Genomic DNA, 22091 nt, shown 5'->3' with positions numbered 1-22091 from the left:
CGAAAAAAAGAATAATGCTACTTGGACTTTAGAGGTGTGTTGAAGGAACTAAAAGAGATGTCGAAAGTAATTGTTACAACTGTGATACTGCTTTGATGAATTTGGTTGCAAATGTATTTTCTACTTCTTATGCATTACTTTGTAGGTATCACATAACAAAAGAATGTGAGAAATCGGGTTAAACCAACAGTAGGGACGAAACAGATAAAGATCGAAAATGAAAAAATGGTGAAGGCGGATTTGATCAAAGAGTACACCTCTTTTGTAGATCTACAATACAAAGTACAGAATCTCCTACCTTACGGAGATAAGTATAGGGATATGGTTTGAAAATTTCCTAGAGTAGGTAGGGGAGTAAATCATAGGGGTTATGTTTAGAGTCAGCAACTCTTCTGGTTGGTAAGGTTTGGATAATGGTGGTGTGCAGAGAGGAAACAACCCAAACTTTATTTTGTCTGGGCATGAGGTCCCTTATCTGCCCTCACCATCTTTGTCAGTTATCTTTTTGTCAGCAAATACTAAGGTTCAGTTTATTTTGTAATTTTTTAAATATAAGTTTATTTGATTTGTTAATAAAATGTAAAATTCTTAAAATAAATAATTGTGATAAAAAGAAGATAAAATATTGGAGACTGAAACAGTGAAATCTGTATCCCTTCAGAAGTTAGAAAACAAAAAAAAATGCAAACAAAATTACAAGACAATAAGATATATATAATAGATATATATAATCTATAGATTAATGAGCATTTATTTCCTTTTATCTTAACGTCATCAATTATATAAAGACATTTTAGAGGGGCCAATTTACAATAATAATATCAGTAAACAAGGAACTAACAATGTAAACTTAGTCAAAAAAGGGATATACAAATTAAGCTGCAGCATATACTGCTCTTCCAACTGCTTGTTGATTTTATTTATCCTTGCTATTTCTTGTGTAGTTAGAAAATGATAATCTAGACTGTGGCTGAAAAAAATCAAATGGTGCTCCTGGTCCGAAAGATCTTCTCGTAGAATTTGGAGAATCTGATAGCAGAGGTTCAAATACAGGATTTCTGTTTTTGGGTTGTGCTATTGACAATGTAGAAACATCTTTCTCCATAGATCTGAGCTGAGGCTCAATGGTGGCAAGAGACAAAATTGGTCCCCCTACGCGTTCGGCCTGCTGAAGTATATTGATTTTGCTCGATTTATATGTATATCTAAAGTACTTGATGGCTAGAATTGGACCCATCCCAGCAGCAGTCATGAGCTGTATCAAAAAAGATTTAATTGTGAAATCTCATGAACTGACAAACGAAACGAGAACAAGGAAATAATGGGATTATGTTTGCTATGTTTGTTGTTTACATTTTCAGTTGTTACAAAAATCTCACTATATTTTCCCTTTGCTTTTTGTTTACAAAAACTTACAGAGAAAGTAACAAACACAACAAAATAATGTATGCATTCTTCATGAAGGGAGAAATGGAAGAGAAAAAGAGAGAGGGGTTAAAATGAGAGTGAAGATCATTCCATTGATGGCAAAAGATGAAGAAATTTACTTACAAATATTGTTATCCAATATGATGGTTGTCGACACAACCGGAACATAATTGTATACATCCCTGACGAAGGAAGAGCACTAAAGATCCAGTTGATGACATAAAAGGCAGCCAAGTTGCCCCATATAGCAAGATATTGCAATATTGTAAATGAACTGCAGGCATCAAACATAGGTCAAACAATCAAACCGTATAATTTTTTCCAGCAGGTTCAAGCAACTAACATATACTTTCAAACTAATCGATCTTTTCAAGTTCTGTTACCGATTTAATTACATTTGCAATCAAGCAAAAAAGTAATTCTACTAACAGAAAAGCATCTAAAGCAGTACTAATATTTAAGCTTACTTGGTCTCCATTGTTATTACAAAAGCCTGCAACCATATACAACCAGAAAGTGCAACCATTGAAACCTCCTCCATTTCACTCTTATCGTAGGCATATGAATGTATGCTTATTATAAATACAACTACTGCCTGCAAATGACAATCAATAACAATGAGGAACTATACTGCCATATAATGTTCCCGAAATTAAATAATAATAGATTTAGGGCACAACTCGAGATGATAAGCTTCTTAAGAATCAGTAATTTATAGATATTGGTTATCATTTATATAAATACACTCATAAGCAACGCTTACATGGAAGAGGGATCGCCCAAACCATCCAGCAAATGTACTTGGATTTAGAAGCCTGTTCCAATAGTGACAGTTAGTTTGATGTTCACCAATGAAGTTGTTATATTCAGCACAAGTTAAATAACATGTTTACACTTTGGTTTGTTAAAAAGGATTTTCAGCTGTAATAAATTTTGATTGTTGTCATAAAATGCAGCTACCAATATATTAAAAAAAATGAGAAGGCTTGATAGAATTTTAAAAAGTGAGAAAAATAGCAGCAAAAATGGCAAACCTTCCTGCTTGGCAGTAGAATAAAATTTGAGGATGGTGGAGCACAGTTTCCTCACTAAGATCTTTGTCAAGCACACTGACCAGAACAGGAACACTAGTGTAGAAAACATTATAAGCCATCAAGCTAACAGAATTGAAGAGGCTGGTTCCAGAAACGCCTGAAATAAATGAAAAACTGAAATAGAATAACTTGTCAGTACCTTAAAAGTTTGAGAATAGAAAGAAATTTAAATGTACTTCTCTTGCATTGCAACATTCGTAATCAAACAAGGATAGAGAGAAAAGAGAAACAACATGTTGTTGATGTTTACTTTTTTGGAGCCACTTGTGTGGGTTTTTGTGTACTTTCATAATAAACAATTACCCTGGACTTCTTGCTAGGGCATTGTTGTGTATGTATGTATACTATTATTAGAATTTTTTGTATTAGGCCCATTGATCAGACCCATAGTTAGAGCTCGTCTATATATTGAGATCAGTGCTTGTACTCTTGATACAATTGAATTAGTATTCAGAATATTTTTCTACATGCATCAATATTCGAAATAGTTTACTGTTTAATGATGAAAAGAAAAAGGAAGGCCATTGTTGTTAGAAAACTCACAAGATTTGGATGAAGCATATCAATAAGGACTTATAGAATGAATACTGGGAGAGAAATGCTGTACGGTTGTATGAATACCGGCCATGGACCAAAATTAATCTCTTTAGGAATCTAAACTCTGCAAATTAACAAAAGAATCATAATATCATTACTGAAATCTGGTATTTTTCTCTGCTAGTAAGAACAACATGGAAAAGTTTTTTCTGATACAGAACAGGAACATAAACTGAACCATAAACAAAGGCTTACTTCCAATGCTGTAATCAGCTGCTCTTGCTGCCTGCAATCCTTCTCGGCCACTTATGCCCACACCAATATCTGCTTGTTGTATCATCCTTACATCATTTCCTCCATCGCCAATTGCCAATGTTCTATAATCACATGATTTTAATATCTGTACAAGCTGCATCAAATAGTGGTATACAAGTCACACCAATGCCGTAATTTTTTGATAAATTAACAGAAACAATACAAACAGCAGTATTATGTTCTCCACCAAGAGGAAAACAAAAAATATTTGGCCTTGTCTTGTCCTTCATCTTCTAATAAGTTAGTTAAATAGAACCAAGATGGACAAGCCAAGAATATAACAGAGAATAGAAACTTAGAAAAAATGAATGTAAAATATAGCTTCTTAAAACAAGACCAGGCAACATAATTTTATACACCAGTACTGTTGTAAAAAAAACACCTGTGCTTTTTGCGATGGTGTCACACGACAGCATATAGCAGTCCTTGACAACACTGCCAGCTCAGTGAAAGCTTTGCGGTAGTGTTTAAGTGCTATCTCAAGAGCCCATCCATCAACAACAAAAGCCACATCCTGATTGACAGAGCAGAACAATGAAAAGATTAACTTCAAAACCTTTTAAACTATCCTGATCTGAATTATATTGTTTACTAAAAAGAATGTTATATCCGGACACAGCGATGAATGCATACAATACAAGAAGCATTTCACAAGATATTATTATTACTTTAGGTTGGAAAATAAATTTAGTAAATAAGACAAAGACAAAGAGTACCACGAGCAAATAATAACATATCCTCCAAGGTCCAAAAGAAACCACAAAACTCAAAAAACAGAATGAACAAGAAAAAGAACACCAAGTAAGCAAAGCTTCCCAATCACTGGATTCTAAATTGATACAAAGTAAGCGTACCTTGGGCTCTGAGGTAGTTATCCGCATTGTACGAAGCACTCTTTCTAAACTTCTACAAACTTCATCTTCTGTTTTTCCATCAATTAGTAGAAGCTGTCCCTTCGGTTCTATGAATTTAAAGGGGAGGAAATTGAAAAAGGCTCTGGAGTATGACAACCATAAATAAAATAAAATAAAATAACTCCAAAGAAAAATGCATGACATTGATTGAACAATAGTAAAATTTAAAGCAAACTGTGAACATCCTCACATATCCAAGCTCTTCAAAAATGGGACTACAAGCGCAGCATTCAGATAAATTAAGGTTGAACCTAGTGTGTTTATCTATGTTGATAGCCCAAGCTGTGTACCAGAAACTTCAATTCATGATGGGATTTGAGACATTTTCAAAACATATAAGGTTTTCTAGATATTTTCTGAACTCTTCTCAGTTATTTAATTGTTAGACAGTTTGAATTAAGGGTACAAATTATACTTTTCCTGGCACTATTAGTTGGACACTTGAACTTCAATTCATTAGGATACAAAAACTGTCTTGTGATGCTTAGTACAGCATAACTCACCTTTGTCATACCCTAGACACTTCAAAATTTCAATCTCAAGCCAGAATTTTTTAATGAGATTTGGTTCCCAAAAATAAGAACAGTCTCAAACTTAATTTCTGTTTTAAATATTAAACTATTCCTTGGAATAATAAACAAACAAATAAAGATGACAGGCAAGAAGTAAAAAAGCACATATCCAATACGTATAAAGGGGGAGTAGGGATCCTCTCCATTTTCTAAATGAAATGGAGAGTTCAATTACTATAGTTTTGTGTATAAAGCCACATAAATACTTAATATATGTCACATGTCTTAGAAATGTGTTATTTACACACAACATTAGTGATTGAGAAAATGGTGAGAAAAAAATGGAGAGGGTCTTGACTCATAAAGGAGTAAGGTGAATAAAGAAAAGCTGTGAAAATGTTTAATAGGTAGTAACTTTTTGTAATCATGCAATGCAAAGGAACTATGTCAAGTACCATATCAGTCAGGGAGCGGCCTAGTGTTCTTTGAGGGGGGGGTATGTATATCACTCCAAAAGTTTAAAACTTCTTCATTTTAAATGTAATTGGATTTTGAAAACAGTTTATGTTTAAATTAATCATTTCATATATGCTGTTCATTCTCTTTGGCTACCCCTGTCAAAAAATCTACTCCACCCTTGCCACGGTTAAGGATTTAGACAGGTTTACCACTGTTGGAAGTTATTAGAGAGATGAGTACATAATCAACAGATTCAGTGTTATACAGCTCAACATAATATTCATTGTAAATAATAATTAGTAATTAGCTATTAAGAATTAGTAATTAGTTGTCTTCTACCATATTTAGAATTAGCATTTAAAGGGAGAATAATTGCTTTGATTCTCAGGCCAGAATTAGGATTATTGATCTGTCCTTGTATTCTATAAATACCTTTCATGTATTACTTACTAATATATCAAAGAAATACATATTGTTTGTTTCTTTATGGTATCAGTTGCTGGAAGAATTCCTTAGGTTTTTTTCTTTTGCTTCCGTTTTTTTTCATTTTTCCATCCCACAATGTCTGATCACTCGTCTGATACCGAGTCCCAGCATTCACCCAAACATTCTTCACCTAAAACTGAAATACCTCAATCTGTCAGGACATACCATGAAAACCACCCTGTTCAGATTACAACAATTCGACTGAACGGTCCTAATTATTTTCGGTGGTCACAGTCTGTCCGTTTGTATCTCAGGGGGAGAGGAAAAATTGGCTACATCACTGGAGACAAGAAACAACCAGACAAGGAAGGTGCAGACTACGATAGTTGGGATGCTGAAAATTCCATGGTCATGACATGGTAAGTCAATTCCATGACTGAAGAGATAGGTGCAAACTATCTTTGTTATGCTACTGCAAAAGATCTTTGGGAAAGTGTCACTCAGATGTATTCTGATTTGGACAACCAATCCCAAATTTATGAATTAACTCTCCAGCTTAGAGAAATTCGTCAAGCTGAAGATTCTGTTACGAAATACTTCAATTGTCTCAAGCGTATTTGGCAAGATTTGGATCTGTTCAATGTATATGAGTGGAAGTCACCCGAGGGCTACAAGCACTACAAGAAGATGGTGGATGTTCGTCGTGGCTTCAAGTTTCTTGCAGGTCTAAATATTGAGTTTGATGAGGTTCGTGGCCGAATTCTTGGCAGGCATCCTATCCCTCCAATTGGTGAAGTATTTGCTGAAGTGCGTCGCGAAGAGAGTCGCAGGCAGGTGATGCTTGGAAAAAAGGTTGTCATTGTCCCTCCACCAGTCGAAGGATCTGCACTGGCTATTCCTTTAGTCAATCGCAAACCTTTCCCTAATCCACGAGGTGGTGACAAGAACCATTTAGTTTGCGACTACTGTGGTCAAAATCGTCACACTACATGGTAGGCCAAATAACAGAAAGGCTGGAAGGTTTGGTGACCGCCCTACTTCTACAACCAATGAGGCTGACTCGTCTCCATTTACTAAGGAGCAAATGGATCACCTTTTTAAACTTCTAAAGTTCAATTCATAACCTACTGTTGCGGTTGGAACTGTGGCACAAACAGGTAAGAATTCTTGGGCATTATCTGTCCAAAACCACTCCAACCCTTGGATAATAGATTCAGGGGCATCTGAACATATGACCAATTGCTCTCATTTATTCAATTCCTATTTCCCTTGTTCCGGGTCTGAAAAAGTAAGGATTGCTGATGGTAGTTATTCTAGTATTGCAGGCAAAGGTAGCATAAAAATTTCAGAGCAAATTACTTTGCAATCTGTTTTACACGTTCCTAAATTTGCTTGCAATCTTCTATCTGTTCATAAATTGTCTAAGGACACTAATTGTTCTGTCATTTTTCATTCTTCCACTTGTGTTTTTCAGGACCAGAACTCGGGGAAGATGATTGGAACTGCTAGAGAGATGAATGGATTGTACTACTTTGATGAAACTCCTCTTGGAAATGCAATGGTTTTTGGTTTAAACAGTGGAACTTTACCTCCCGTTTCAGATCAACTTATGTTATGGCATAAAAGATTAGGCCATCCTAGTTTCCCTTATCTTAAGTATTTATTTTCAAAATTTTCCAAAGAAATAAATTCCTCTCAATTTCATTGTGAAGCTTGTCACTTAGCTAAAGATCATTGCGTATCTTTTACTTCAAAAGTTTATTCTGCTTCGCAACCTTTTCATTTAATCCATAGTGATGTTTGGGGTCCTTCAAAAATTAAAACTATGTCTCGAAAAAAATGGTTTGTGACATTTATTGATGACCATACACGTGTGTGTTGGGTTTATCTCTTAGAAAAAAATCTGAAGTAGAACAAAGGTTTAAAGATTTTTTTCAAATGATTGAAAACCAATTTCAAACTAAGATTGGCATTCTAAGGTCTGACAATGGCACTGAATATTTCAACAAATATCTAAGTACATTCTTAGTAGCTAAGGGGATAATTCATCAATCCACTTGTCGTGATATTCCACAACAAAATGGTATTGCTGAAAGAAAAAATAGACATCTCCTTGAAGTTACTAGAGCTATTATGTTTTCTATGAATGTACCTAAATATCTTTGGGGAAATGCCTTATTAACTGCTTGTTACCTCATCAATAGAATGCCATCTCGTGTTTTAAAATATGAGACTCCTTTGCAAGTTTTACAAAATTATTTTCCCACATCTCGCATCATTGCGGATCTTCCCCTTAAAGTTTTTGGTTGTGTTTGTTATGTCTACATCCCAGATATTTTCCGTTCCAAATTGGATCCTAAAGCTGAAAAATGTGTTTTTCTTGGCTACGCTTCAAATAAAAAGGGCTACAAATGTTTTAACCCAATAACAAAGAAATTTTTTGAAAGTATGGATGTCAATTTTGTTGAAAATCAACCTTTTTTTAATAAAAATTCTCTTCATGGGGAGAATCATTGTGTTGATAATGAAGATAATTTTTGGGAAACTTTACCTGCACTGAATGATATTGTGACTACAAATCATCCAGAACCCAGAATGCTTAATCTTGAATTGTCGGATAATATAATGTCTGAAACAGGGGGAGAAAAACTGATTGAGGATCATAATCCTCAACTTCAAGTGTATGTCCGAAAAAGGTTTCACAAAGGTATTACAAATCCAATTGTCTCTCCGGAAAAAATCCAATCTGATTTGCCAAGTGAAGGTCCTACTGAAACTTCTCCTTCTAGTTCTTCATCTGGTAATCCATCTTACTCTTCCAATGATTTACTGGATTTGTCTTTTCCTGATATGAATCTTCCTATTGCTTTGAGAAAAAAAATTCCTGACCTTAATATCCCAATTGCTGATAGGAAACGTACTCGAACATGCACTAAACACCCCATGTCTAATTACTTGTCATATGACAAGTTATCACACACTCACAAGGCATATGTGTCTAGGATTTCGAATTTGTTTGTGCCCAGAACTATTCAAGAAGCATTAGGTGATCCGAATTGGAAATTAGCAGTGAAAGAAGAGATGGATGCTCTAAGGAAAAATAATACTTGGAGTATCACTGTTCTACCTCATAACAAAAGGGCAGTTGGATGTAAATGGGTCTTTACAATGAAATGCAAGGCTGATGGAAGTGTAGAAAGGTACAAAGCAAGGCTAGTAGCAAAAGGTTTTACTCAAACTCATGGTATAGACTACCAAGAGACCTTTGCCCTTGTTGCTAAGATTAATTCCATCAGAATTCTTCTCTCTCTTGCAGTAAATTTCAATTGGCCACTACATCAATTTGATGTTAAAAATGCTTTTTTGAATGGAGAATTACATGAAGAAGTATATATGAGTTTACCTCCTGGATTTGAAGAAAATCTTGGACGGGACAAAGTCTGCAAATTGAAAAAGTCCTTATATGGATTAAAACAATCACCAGGGGCCTGGTTTGAAAGATTTGGAAGTGTTGTTAAGAAACATGATTTCACCCAAAGTCAAGCAGATCACACATTGTTCTTTAAGCATTCAGATGAAGGTAAGATTGCTATTTTAATTGTGTATGTCGATGACATTATCATTACAGGAGATGATGTTAACGAGATGGGTGATCTAAAGAGAAGACTTGAAGTTGAATTTGATATCAAGGACCTTGGAAAATTAAAGTATTTTCTCGGGATGGAGTTCGCAAGGTCTAGGGAGGGAATCTTTCTCAACCAACGCAAATATATACTTGATTTACTCACAGAAACAGGGATGACAGGATGTAAAGCAGCAGAAACACCAATGGATCTCAATGTAAAACTGAAGGTAGCATCTAAAGATGAAGTGGAAAAAAGGGAACGCTACCAACGACTGGCCGGTAGACTAATTTATTTGTCTCATACAAGGCCTGATATAGCTTTTGCAGTAAGTGTGATAAGTCAGTTTATGCATGCACCAGGACCTACTCATTTTGAAGCTATTTTCAGAATATTGAGATATTTAAAAGGAACTCCAGGGAAGGGATTGATGTTCAAAAACAGCGGGCATATACAAGTGGAAGCTTACACAGATGCTGATTGGGCAGGTAATATAAATGACAGGAGGTCTACTTCAGGCTATTGTACTTTTGTAGGTGGAAACTTAGTTACATGGAGAAGTAAAAAACAAAATGTCGTAGCTAGGAGCAGTGCAGAGGCTGAATTCCGCTCCGTAGCCCATGGTTTTCGTGAAGTATTATGGATTAAAAAATTCATGGAGGAATTAAAGGTCTCTAGCCCAACACCAATTAAAGTCTACTGTGATAATAAGGCAGTTATTTCCATTTCCCATAATCCTGTCCTACACGACAGAATGAAACATGTTGAAGTGGACAAGCACTTCATTAAAGAAAAAATTGACAGTGGTGAAATTTGTATGACCTATGTACCTACCACAAGTCAAGTAGCAGATGTTCTCACAAAGAGTCTTCCAAAGAGACAATTTGATGATATGGTGAGCAAGCTTGCAATGAATGATATATTCATGCCAACTTGAGGGGGGGTGTTGGAAGTTATTAGAGAGATAAGTACAGAATCAACAGATTCAGTGTTAGACAGCTCAACATAATATTCATTGTAAATAATAATTAGTAATTAGCTATTAAGAATTAGTAATTAGTTGTCTTCTACCATATTTAGAATTAGCATTTAAAGGGAGAATAATTGCTTTGATTCTCTGGCCAGAATTAGGATTATTGATCTGTCCTTGTATTCTATAAATACCTTTCATGTATTACTTACTAATATATCAAAGAAATACATATTGTTTGTTTCTTTAACCACTTATAAGCTTCTCCTCAAACAAAAGAGACAAAAGGAGATTTGTGACGTGAACACATATATAAGTTCATTTGTTTCTACATATAATAAGAGAATGGTAGGGAAACCATAGATCATATTGAGACTCTTATGTAGCTTGATTCTTTGAACAGACACAATAAGGGTACTATTTACATGACACAGTAAAACTACAATGTTCGCATGATCGCTAATGTGCACTACCTGGGGAAATGAAATTACATGACAGGGCAATTTGTATTGCAGTATTCTGTTTGTCTCCTGTTAGCATCCAAAAATTTATTCCAGCTTTCCTTAGTGTTTCTATTGTTTCAGGAACTCCTTCCTGAAAGATATCAAATAAAAAAGAAATGACGGCCATCACATAAACACAAGGGAAAGTCCTGCTTTAATTTTTTTTCCCTTTATCCCTTTAACTATCTAAAATAGATAGAAGCTCAGTAAAAATATAGGATTTTATAATTATGATCTTAAATCAGATGACAAATATAAAGGTAAGGACTATCTAAAAATAGATTGCTATCAGCATATTCACCTGTAAGCGATCTTCTATCGCCGTAACACCAAGAATTTCCAAGTCATGTTCTACTCTTTGGCAGACCTCAGCTACTCTCCACTGTAAAGTATATTAAACTAAGAAGACACGTTCTTATACATTATATAAAATCAGTAAAAAGTGTCTCCTTTACCTCCCTATCAACCAAAGTGCTACTGGCTTCTTTAAACATCAAGGACCAATCTTGATATTCATCTTTCTTTAACTCACGCCAAGCTAAACATAGTGTACGTAATCCCAAGTGAGCATATTGTTCCACAGCTTCAACGAAGTGACGGGTTTGCTGCCCTGCAGTAAGTAATGGTGTCAGTTATAAAACTAAATAACTGCTCAACAAATGCAGGCATCAGAGTAATCACATTCTAGGCAGTTCATTAGTTGTTTCAGTTCAGTTTTGAAACTTTGATCAGTAAAATTGACCTGATAAGTTTGGACAAAATCTCAACAGATCAAAGCAATGTTTTATGAAGAAACCCATTATAATGATTTGACCTTAACTGGTTTGCTCTAGATTTGATTTTTGCAACTTTTGGCAGAACTGTTTGCATTGCATTATGTAAAATATAACCAAAAATATAAGCATAGATACAGAGTATGTTAGGCATAGTTATTGCAAATGGTGTGTGTGTGCGCCTGTGAAGCACGGGTACTCCATTTTAGATAAAGTACCGGTACCGGGTGCCGGTACTCATACGGTACGCACCGAAGCCGTACCAATTTTTTTTGTTTTTTCTTTAAGATGGTACACCAATCGGTACACATTTGGTACCGCGTATCCAACTTTTTTTTTTAAATTCGGATGATATAAAATCTCAACAGATCAAAGCAATGTTTTATGAAGAAACCCATTATAATGATTCGACCTTAACTGGTTTGCTCTAGATTTGATTTTTGCAACTTTTGGCAGAACTGTTTGCATTGCATTATGTAAAATATAACCAAAAATATAAGCATAGATACAGAGTATGTTAGGCATAGTTATTGCAAATGGTGTGTGTGTGCGCGCCTGTGAAGCACGGGTTCTCCATTTTAGGTAAAGTACCGGTACCGAGTACCGGTACTCGTACGGTACGCACCGAAGCCGTACCAATTTCTTTTGTTTTTTTTTAAGATGGTATACCAATCGGTACACATTTGGTACCACGTACCCAACTTTTTATTTAAAAATTCGGATGGTATAATTTGGACTTTTTTAGCTAAGTAAAAATTAGGTTAATTATTCTATTTATAAATAAAAAAATTCTTTCACAACAAGTTCTTCATCTTGTGTGGAAAAAAATTGGAACACAATTAGATTTATTCACTCATTGAAAAGGAACAGACTCAATCCAAAGTGGCTGAGGATTTAGTTTTTGTTCATACAAATCTCTGTCTTCTCATATTAAAATTTATAATAAAGGAGCAACAAAAATGTAGGATATTGGTGGAGATGAATGAGATCTATTTGATGTGCTCTTTTTAATGATATTGGAGAGAAAAATATTGATTTATGGATACTTTTTAAATATGATTTATTTATGTTATTGCGTAGATATTAACTTTTTTTAAAGCAAATTGTTTTGTAATTTTAATGTTTTGTTGTTATTTAAACAATATAACTCCTTTGTTATTTTTATAATTGTATTTAAAAAAATTACACCGACGTACCCGTACCATAGTTTTTCTAAAAATGTTGTACGGCTACTAGGTACTACCCGTACCTATGCAACGCAGGTATGCGCGCTCTCGTGATATAGAATAGATAGATACACAAACATGGGAATATTCATTGGTAAGTTAGGCAGTGATTAGAAGTCCAAATCAAATATTTAATTTTGGGTTTCATTTAACCGTGATTAGTTACGTCAGTTTTAAAGCTATCAAATTAATCTAACTTATATGATAAAATTTGATTGGACTTGGATTAGATTGCCTTTGTTTGTCACATCCATGTAAACAAGGTCACAGAGAAGGAACAGGAACCCGTGTAATATAGGTCAGATTAAAAGGAATAAAAGGAAAAGATTAACATAACTGAGAAACATTTAGCATCTGTATTTGGTAAGGATATAACAAGGTGGTTCCAAGTTCTAACAATAAGGCATGAGAGTTAAATCTTGATAGCTCACTTCCTACTCGTCTGAAACCACTTTAACTGGTTCTAAGCCAGTATCGTGCCGATTCATATGAATAGAAGAAAATTATAATGAAGTTGGAGAAGGTACTATCAAACAGTCGTAATATGAATCGAAAGAAACACCCTATGTAAATAATATTTGATTCTCTTACAGTTAAGCAAAAAAGAAAAGAAAAGAAAAAAACAAACAAACCAGCACGAGCATATGGAAGAATAGCCTCATCTGCTCCTTTTGACAGGAGAAGGATCTTTCCATTTTGGCAATCTTTCAACACTACTGACATTCTTTTCCTATCAGAAGTGAACTCTAAGATCTCCAGGACTTCATACTGAAGTATAGTAGTGTTGAACTTGACTTCTGAAATATTAAAGAACGTGAGTATATGAGCCCAAGTAGCCAACTAATTAGCTGTGTTTCCAAAAGAAATAGCAAGTAAAATGTACCAAGAATGTTTCCACTTTTATTGAAGAGAATCATATGCAGCTGAGCAGCAGCTTGAACAAGAGCATCTTCATCCTGAGATTGTGCCTTATACAAGATATCTCCAGTTTTGCTATGAGCAACAGTACCAGAAACAAGTATGAAATTTAAAACGTTTATTCTCAAGGTTTAATAAAATTGTCTTAACTAAGAAATATGCCAGTTTTGACAGTTTTCATATTTGTGGCCTAGCAAGGATGAAGGCAGAATCACCTTCGTGTAGGTGTGACAGTATTACATATCGCCATAATTGTAACAAATAGTACGGCATCAGAAGAACCACTGGAAACAGCATTAAGAAGCTCTACATCTGCAGATCATATCACAGGATGTCATTAATCATGCAGGGAAACTTGCATTCCAAAACATATAGCATATCATAGGATCATTCAGGGATCAAAGAAAAATGTCAATGAGTGCAAGCATAAATATATATAATTTATAGAATCTTTCCCGTGCTACATTCACTCCATGCACCATTAATGCATTTCTATGAAAATCAGTGTTCCATCTTGACCGTGTCAGATGATATTAATGCCCATTAGTCGAGAAACCCATATCATTGTACTTCTGTTAATCACAGTTCTTAAATAAGAAAACTAAGACTGGTGAACTAAGGAAACGTTTGGACCAGATAATGCTAGTCCTTCTGAATGCCTAAAGTATGAGGGCAAGCTCTGCTAAATAATGTTTTCCATATTATGTTATAACTTATATACCAGAAACAAATAATTATCAAATGCATTGTAGTAGCTGCTTAACCATGTAAGCGGAAGATTTCTTTTCAATTTCTTTCCAGTAATGAAAAAGGGTTCTAATACAGTTATTATGTAACAACGATACAAGTAAAGAGTTTCACCAACCACACCTCTCAATGCATCTCCACTCTCGTTTCCATAGAAAATGCCACTAATACAACATCTTCTAAATATCATCTTATTTTCAGTCAGGGTGCCTGTTTTGTCTGTCAAAATGTACTCTACTTGTCCAAGGTCCTCGCTTATCGCTGTACTGTCACATATGACAAACATAACTCAAAAAAATGTGTTGAAAACTCCAATTCATCAAAGTAATTAGGAATCAGGATCCTTCAGTCACTCACTTTGTTGCATGAGATGGAATGCTAGTCTCTAGGTCAATCATTTGATGGTCCCAGTCAATAAACTTTGCATACATGCTCTTCATTAAATCCAGAGATACCTGCCAGAGATGCAACAGTTGACTATATCAACCTTAGATATGATCACACTTAAAATAATCCAAAATTAAATAATTAGTATTAGCATTATTCCAAGATAATAACTTCTATAAGAACATAAGTTTTGATGACATCCTTTTATTTAGCTAATAAGGTCATCAATGTTCTTTCTGGAAAAAACTACCACTCAATTTTTTTTACTACGGTTGTTTTTAAAATGTGAATATAAATGAAGAGCGTGTTGAACTATATAATGGAATGCAATGCCAAAACCTATTACCAGTGGCTCACCTTAATTGAAATGGGTATCATGATAGAACAAAGAAGCTCGAACCGCAAAGGGATTACCAATAACTCATACCAAGGGCCTTCATGAGGGTAAAGAACATACCATTGCTTGAAAAAGAAAAGGGAAAAAATATGAGGGTCTATATACATGACTCTAAAACATAACATTTCAAAACATGGAAACTTCAAGAGAATAATTGCAAGCATGTAGTGAAACATGGCAAAAGTCTAAACATACGTAAAATGGGGGGAAAATATTTGAAAGATACAAAAGAAAAATGAGGCAAAGGAGTATAATAATTACAATTGAGTATATATATTTCTCGTGGAACACAAAGGAAGTAACAAGCAAGCCAACCTAGTCTTACTAGAAACAAAAAAAAAATTGCAAGGGATGCAACCTCCCTCCATGGAAGCACAACTAAATGAAAGAATAAAATGGAAAGCACTACAAAGATTCCAAAAATGACTTAACAAATCTTGACAGGTATAGGATTTGACACAATTGGATAAGAGATTGAGTTCCAAATTGTGACTTACTTTCCTTGCTTCTGTGTCCTTCCAAACATTACCTGCTATGCCAAGAACCAATACAACGACAATTTGGAATATAAATATAGCACCAGTCAGCTTGTCGATCATGGCATCCATAGCAGTGAGCTTTGGTTCTGGGATACCCCTACTCATGCCCAATTTGGTTTCATTTCCTGAAGAAAACAAAACACCAGATACAAATTCAAACTTGCTGAAAAAGAATATGGTTCTAAAGTTTAATACGTAATACATGGACTTGCCTGTATAGATAGCAACTCCACATGCCCACTCAGTATTTCTCAAGTAACATGACTGAAGAATTGTGTTTTTAATGGTTAAAGGGCATACATCATTATCAATAAAAGGGGGGTACAAACGCATGTTTGCATCAAATCTTCTGACGTCTTTATCTGGACTGGGACACTCAATTACACCCTAGACACGCACACGCACACACACACACACACAAAGAACAAGAGTAAGTAATAAGTGGTCCTACATAATTACAATTGACAGTAAACTTCAAACAATTCTACAAAATATAGTTCCTACAATAAAGCAAATCTTGCCTTAATTTTGTGTAATAGTTCAACATCAATTCCCATGCAAGCAGAAGGTATGACCCGCGTCTTTAAATCAGTTTCACCATCCAGTGCAGACGTCTGAACATAATGTCATATAATAAGATCATTGAAATGTACATAATGAATTGTGTTGTTCTTTTCCAAAAAAGAGGAAATAGGAAAGAAGAATACTAGAGGAATGTTTACTGCAATGTCACACACAAGTAAAAGACCAGTTTTAGAATGAATCATGACGTAATTACCTCTATATAGCAAACTCCTTGGGGATCAGATGTGCCAATTAAAACAAGGTCACAAGGCACTTCATCATTTTCACGTAGCCATATTATATTACCTACATGAATATCCTGGGCTTGAATCTGCAACACCGTCAATGAAACCCCCACCAAAAACTAATTAGATCTACCGATCAAAAGGAACACGATAATCATTTAAAATGAGAAAGATCACATCACTCTGACAGATACAGGGAAACACTGATACATAATTCCTTATATTTCAAAAACCCTAACAGATAGCTAATGCAAAGGACTTAGATTAAACTCAGTAAATCATTCCAAAATTGAAAGAGTAACAAATCTTGAATCCAAATCAACGGATTATCCCTTTATAAACTAAAAGACAAAATGAAGGATAGTTATTGAAGACCAACTGCCGGAGACTGTAAGCTAAGTTTTTTTTAACTTGTTTTACTTTTGGGCTGCTTTGTTTTCAGCTAAATCATATTTACTTAAGTAAGCTAAGAAACAAAACAAAAATATATTTAAGAAAATAAAATATGGTTCTTACAAGTTTCTTGACACCTTTCCTAACAACCCATACTTCCTTCTGATTTGCCTTTTTGTCTGAAAGATATCTATTGTAATCATCCCATGCCTCTTTTGATGCGGAGACTGCAAAAATAAAGATAAGTGGACCCCATGTACTGGCAGGATTTACTGGAGTAATGAGAGGCCATAACTGCAGACAAGCTATCAGCAAAAAGTACTGATTCATGAATCGGCTGAAAAAAAGGGGAAAATCATATGGGTTAAAGAACATTTATATTTCATTAGAAATTTGACACACAAATTTCCCACCAAAGCAAAACTAGTTTTTTCTTAAGAAAAATATGTGCTGTAATCATTCAAAACACTCGAAGATTGGTCAATATAAAAAATTAAAATAAGGCTGAATCCCTAGAATCTGAGATGAGTTCCATTAATGTCAAATTAAAAATGTTCTAATCCTCTACATTTATAAACACAACTAATGTTTTATTTTTTACTTACATCTTCTTCACTCTTTTAAATCATGTTTCCCTAGTGCAAACTATATGGTGCATGTCAACAGAGGATCCAATCAAATGAATTTTCCCTCCTTGCGATCAAACCTTTGTTGATTAGTATCAGTAAACAGATATAACAGGAAATGATGTCGCATTTAAGACACTTGAAGGTGTGCAAAAATGCCTATGTGGGCGCATCAATGTTGTCGTACTTGCAATATAATGACAATGAGTAATAAACAGCATCAGAAGAAAGTTTACCTGAACTGTTCCCATAAATTTTTTGGAAGAAAGTTCAATAAAGTATATTTTCTATTTGATATTCGATTATCACAGTAAAGATCGTGAGATGACTCATCATCATCGATGTAAACATAACGCTTCATTGTCGAATTCTGAGCATCTAATTGTGGATAGATAGATATCCCCTACACCTCCATAGCAACGCTCTCAGAGAAAATTTTCTAAAAAATCTCAAACAGTCATATCCTGCAAGCAACAATGAGATAAAAATCAGTTTCGAATATAAATCATGATGTCATGAAAAATACATGCAGGGGAAGAATATCATCAGAGATGATTAAAATAAACCGACCATCTCAATAAGTAGCCTATATTATCACATTAAACCTTGTTTGGATTGACTAATGAACTCCTCATTTGAGCTTATATGACATAAGCACGGGTCAGAGTGTTTGGGAGAACTTATAACAATAGTCTATGGCATATACAAAAGTTGTTTCCAACTTATTTTAATAAGTTCTCTCAAACAACTTATACCAAAAACAAAAACAAAAATACCATATTTTCTCCTTTGCTATTCTTGACTTATCTAAATGCAAAATGCTATAAAGAATTCAGTACACAACTTAGGATATATTATGAAATGACACTTGTACCTAAAGCTAATTAGACAAAAGGCGAACTGAATGATGAGATTCATGGATACTTTAACATACAAAAAGAAGTGAATAATCTTATAATCAGATAAATAAGAGGGAAAAGTCTCAACCAATAAACAAAGGCTTACTTACTTAGTCCAACATATAAACAAAATCACTAAAATTTGAAAGATGAAAATATGTAAGCATAAAAAAAGTTTTTCACACATCGTAAAATTTAAATTCGAACTTGACTACTATGAATAATAATTAATAATTACTCAATTACAAGAGTAATACAAAATGAACTATTTCAGCACTCATATCAACTAATTACTAATTGCAAAACTAAAACGTTCTAATATAAGAAAGGAAAGGAAATTAACAGTGAAGTCGTTTTGCATATCATAAACATATATATTAACGAAATTGGAAGGATGTATACAATTTTGATAAAAGTAAAATAAACACAAAAAATTGATTTGTGACTTAAGTGATTCGTGATTCTCAAAACAATTGGAAACAACTTCACAAACTCTTGGAACTCCCTCCACTTGAATGTCATTAACATTTAAGGTGATAATAGAATTTACTCATTTTCCTACTCGACATCAACCCGTGATTTTTTTTTAAGTCGCAATACCATCTTTAAGCCAAAGCGCTCAAGCCTTCTGCTAATGGATACTGCAATTCAATCTATATAGTGAATAAACTTGAGATGACACATTGAATTTCCTCCCTCTATTGGATCACTAAATGCATCCACCTCCCCCTTATTATCAAGGGCCAACAATCTCTCTTTGACCACTTTTAGTCTCCCTACAATAATCCTCTCATGGTTTAAATGTCATTTCTTAAGACTTCCTTTGATTAATTTAAATTTCTTCTTCAAAACGAACCCACCTCCTCCAGATAAATTGAACAATCGCCATTTCTTAATGACAAACTCTTTATAACCCAAACAAACAATCAAACACACATAAAGGTTTATGATACCAGTTTATGAAACCAATTCAACTCATCCACAAATAGATAAATAGGGCAATGATCCGACAAACTCCAAATCAACTTTAACATAACATTACATTCCACTTTATATTTATAATGCATAAAAGCTTCCAAATAATTAAGGACAATTTAATAAAATACTATTAACTTTCTTTCAATTATTATATTCTTTCAATATAAAATTATTAAATTTTTAATATGTATAAAAAACTTTAAGGATAAAATAATATTAAAGAATATTCCAAAATCATAATAACACTAGGTCATAAAAAAAATGAAATGAAAGTCTAACATCTTGTTTTGTCAACAAAAAGATATATATTTTAATAATTTATCCTAAATGAATCCCGTTCCAAAAACCCAAAGCCCAAAGAAAAGAATTCATTGACGGAGAAATATCTCAATCCGCAAAACGCGTGATTCGTATGATCGTTTCAGTGCGAAAGGGGAGAAACAAGAATCATTTTCACATGAGTATGCTCTCCTCGCATCCAAACCGAACGCATAATACATTTTAGATGCTTTGTTTTTAGGATCCAACTTCAATTGCACTTAATTTCATTTCCTTTCTTATTAGAACGTTTTGGTTTTACAATTAGTAATTAGTTGATATGAGTGCTAAAATAATTCATTTGTGTATTACTCTTGTAATTGATTAATTATTAATTATAATTCATATTAGTCTTCAAATTGGATCTCAGCATAATAGTTCATCCTCAGTTCCTCTAATGAGGTTTCAGATAGATAACGCAGTTTAAAATAACATCATAGATCCATTAATCGAACAAAAAAACAAATTAACAGAAACAAGTTTAGAATAAATGATTAAGAGAAATACGTAATAAGAGCATCTCAGAGTAATAATTCCCCATAAGTTTCTTCACCAACAATCAAAGTGCAAGGATAACGAATTACAATTGCTCATCACTGATGCTGGGAAGAGTGAATACGAAACTTCATTCGGTGATTGTGAAAATCGAAATAAGGATAATAGGTTCATACCTTGGATCTGGTTTCTTCGAATTGCAGATGGATCGTGTCTCCGATTATCAGTTGCGTGTGGAATGATGATGAATTTTCAGTATTTTTAGAACCGTGTAAAACCCTTGGTGCTATTCGGACCCTCGTATATGTATTCGGTCTTGCCCAATTACCCAACTCTTTTTTTTTTATAAGATGAAGTCAACTTTCTTAATTCCTTTTATTCGGGGAAGGTTGGTTACATCCTTACGTGTGCATCATTTACTTTAGAAAATTCAATAATGTTTTCCATGTATTTGAAAATGCATCTTTATTTTGAATAAAATATGGTTTTGAGACGTATTTTTGTATATTATTTTGATCTATATAGAGATGAATTTCCAAAATACTATTTGTATTCATTTGAGTGGTTTTATTCACTTGATTTAACAATTATGTGATGTTCAAAGAAGATGAAACTTGAAAAACTGAAATGTATAATAAAGTTTGCACTCATTGAAAAATGCTCAGTTTTGATTATGATGGTGTGACGAAGGGTAATAAATCAAATATATATCATGAATGAGTGGGAAGTGATCCAAAAGAGATTCATGAAAGCGTATGACATCATAAAATTGCACATCTAAGAGCAATTGAGGAAGATTGTCTATCCAGAAACAACAAATTTGAAACCACGGTCGGAACTGGTTAAAACAAAGGGTTCTTTAAAAAGGTCAAACTCACACAAAAAGACAACTCCACACGACAGTCTCCTTCATACTATGAACATGTTGACTCACATTTTTTGGATTCTCCACTTCAAAATGTCAAAAAAAAGTGATTTCAAGGGTGCTCAAATCAGCAAACAATCTCCTTCACCGCCTTAATCAAAAATCAAACACATTAAAGATATGTTTTTTTATATACATATACATTGAGCGGATTGTAAATGTTAAATGAGACGATAATTATAATTTTCGAGTTGTTTCGAGTTTGCTCGGTAAAGGAGGGGACAACAACAAATTTGTTTATCGTCATCTTATACAAGAGACGACGACACATAGTAAACCATACACAAAGTTATAAGGAAACAAAGAAAATTAGGATGCAATTTTCAATGCTCGTGTTCTTTGTCTAAGTGGTATGGCACCGATTGAAAAATGAATGTGTTTCTCAGAAATGAGACATCTTATATCAAGTACTTATGATAGAGTGTGTATTGATTTAACTCAATATGGTTTCTCATAAACATTTTTCCACTTTGGAGTAAGTCACCTCAAAATCCATTTTAATGCATCATGTGTATTGATTGGCTATAAAAAAACATTTTGTTAAGGTTTATTTGAAATTGGGATGTCATTTACCAAAGATATCACCATAGTGGAGGACACATTTCACACAAGATGCTGAAACTCGGTCGAAACACTTTTTGAAAAGGATGAAAAAGTTCACCAAGTTGAGCGACATTGAAAGATAAACAAAAAGGGAAAGGTCAAAGAATGAACCACCAATAGATCTAGATGGTGACTTATCTTTTAATACTGTTTAGTTTAATCTAACAATGTAACTCGTTTTTTGTATGTAACACACCGCAAAATGTTATAAAATTTGGTGGTGATTTTTGGATAATAGTTGTGCTTCTAATTTTTGTATTGTATAATACATTTATTT

The 22091-nt window shown here is 33.9% G+C and overlaps 1 protein-coding gene and 2 non-coding genes across 5 annotated transcripts; all 3 read right to left on the bottom strand.

Moving 5' to 3' along the window:
* Positions 1–711: 711 nt before the first annotated feature.
* On the bottom strand, positions 712–20639 carry LOC127098300 (phospholipid-transporting ATPase 2). Of its 3 annotated transcripts, XM_051036855.1 has the most exons (25): positions 20463–20639; positions 17833–18060; positions 17094–17307; positions 16547–16663; positions 16290–16382; positions 15981–16155; positions 15727–15893; positions 15190–15294; positions 14803–14900; positions 14569–14711; positions 13914–14010; positions 13664–13773; positions 13413–13577; positions 11237–11391; positions 11083–11163; positions 10752–10872; positions 4229–4335; positions 3757–3888; positions 3315–3468; positions 3066–3183; positions 2463–2636; positions 2192–2243; positions 1896–2023; positions 1552–1702; positions 712–1255 (listed from the first exon to the last, which is right to left on the bottom strand). In XM_051036855.1, exons 2-25 carry the CDS (start codon positions 17955–17957, stop codon positions 917–919), a joined length of 3321 nt encoding a protein of 1106 aa, XP_050892812.1. In that variant the 5' UTR covers positions 17958–18060; positions 20463–20639; the 3' UTR covers positions 712–916. The 3 variants fall into 3 exon arrangements, 2 of the variants coding, with proteins under 2 accessions (XP_050892812.1, XP_050892813.1); XM_051036856.1 differs by lacking the exon at positions 20463–20639 and having other exon boundaries at positions 17094–17197; positions 17833–18061; XR_007793330.1 differs by lacking the exons at positions 712–1255; positions 1552–1702 and having other exon boundaries at positions 2463–2619.
* Positions 20150–20238, bottom strand: LOC127099509 (small nucleolar RNA snoR27). The gene has a single exon (XR_007794004.1). It is a non-coding gene; the product is annotated as a small nucleolar RNA snoR27 (small nucleolar RNA).
* Positions 20306–20397, bottom strand: LOC127099508 (small nucleolar RNA snoR26). Its single transcript, XR_007794003.1, has one exon. It is a non-coding gene; the product is annotated as a small nucleolar RNA snoR26 (small nucleolar RNA).
* Positions 20640–22091: the final 1452 nt, after the last annotated feature.

Source organism: Lathyrus oleraceus, chromosome 6 (genome assembly GCF_024323335.1).
Source record: "Lathyrus oleraceus cultivar Zhongwan6 chromosome 6, CAAS_Psat_ZW6_1.0, whole genome shotgun sequence".
In the NCBI taxonomy this organism is placed as follows: domain Eukaryota; kingdom Viridiplantae; phylum Streptophyta; class Magnoliopsida; order Fabales; family Fabaceae; genus Lathyrus; species Lathyrus oleraceus.
Note: the sequence above shows the minus strand (reverse complement) of the source record. Positions and strands in the feature narration are given on the sequence as shown.

Coding starts and splice junctions, on each gene's coding strand:
- LOC127098300 (XM_051036855.1), bottom strand. CDS start 17,957: ATGAAGCGTTATGTTTACATCGATGATGATGAGTCATCTCACGATCTT. Junction 11,392..13,412: donor TCTTCCATATGCTCGTGCTG/GTTTGTTTGTTT, acceptor TACTTACTGCAG/GGCAGCAAACCCGTCACTTC. Junction 3,469..3,756: donor CACCATCGCAAAAAGCACAG/GTGTTTTTTTTA, acceptor TATTTGATGCAG/CTTGTACAGATATTAAAATC.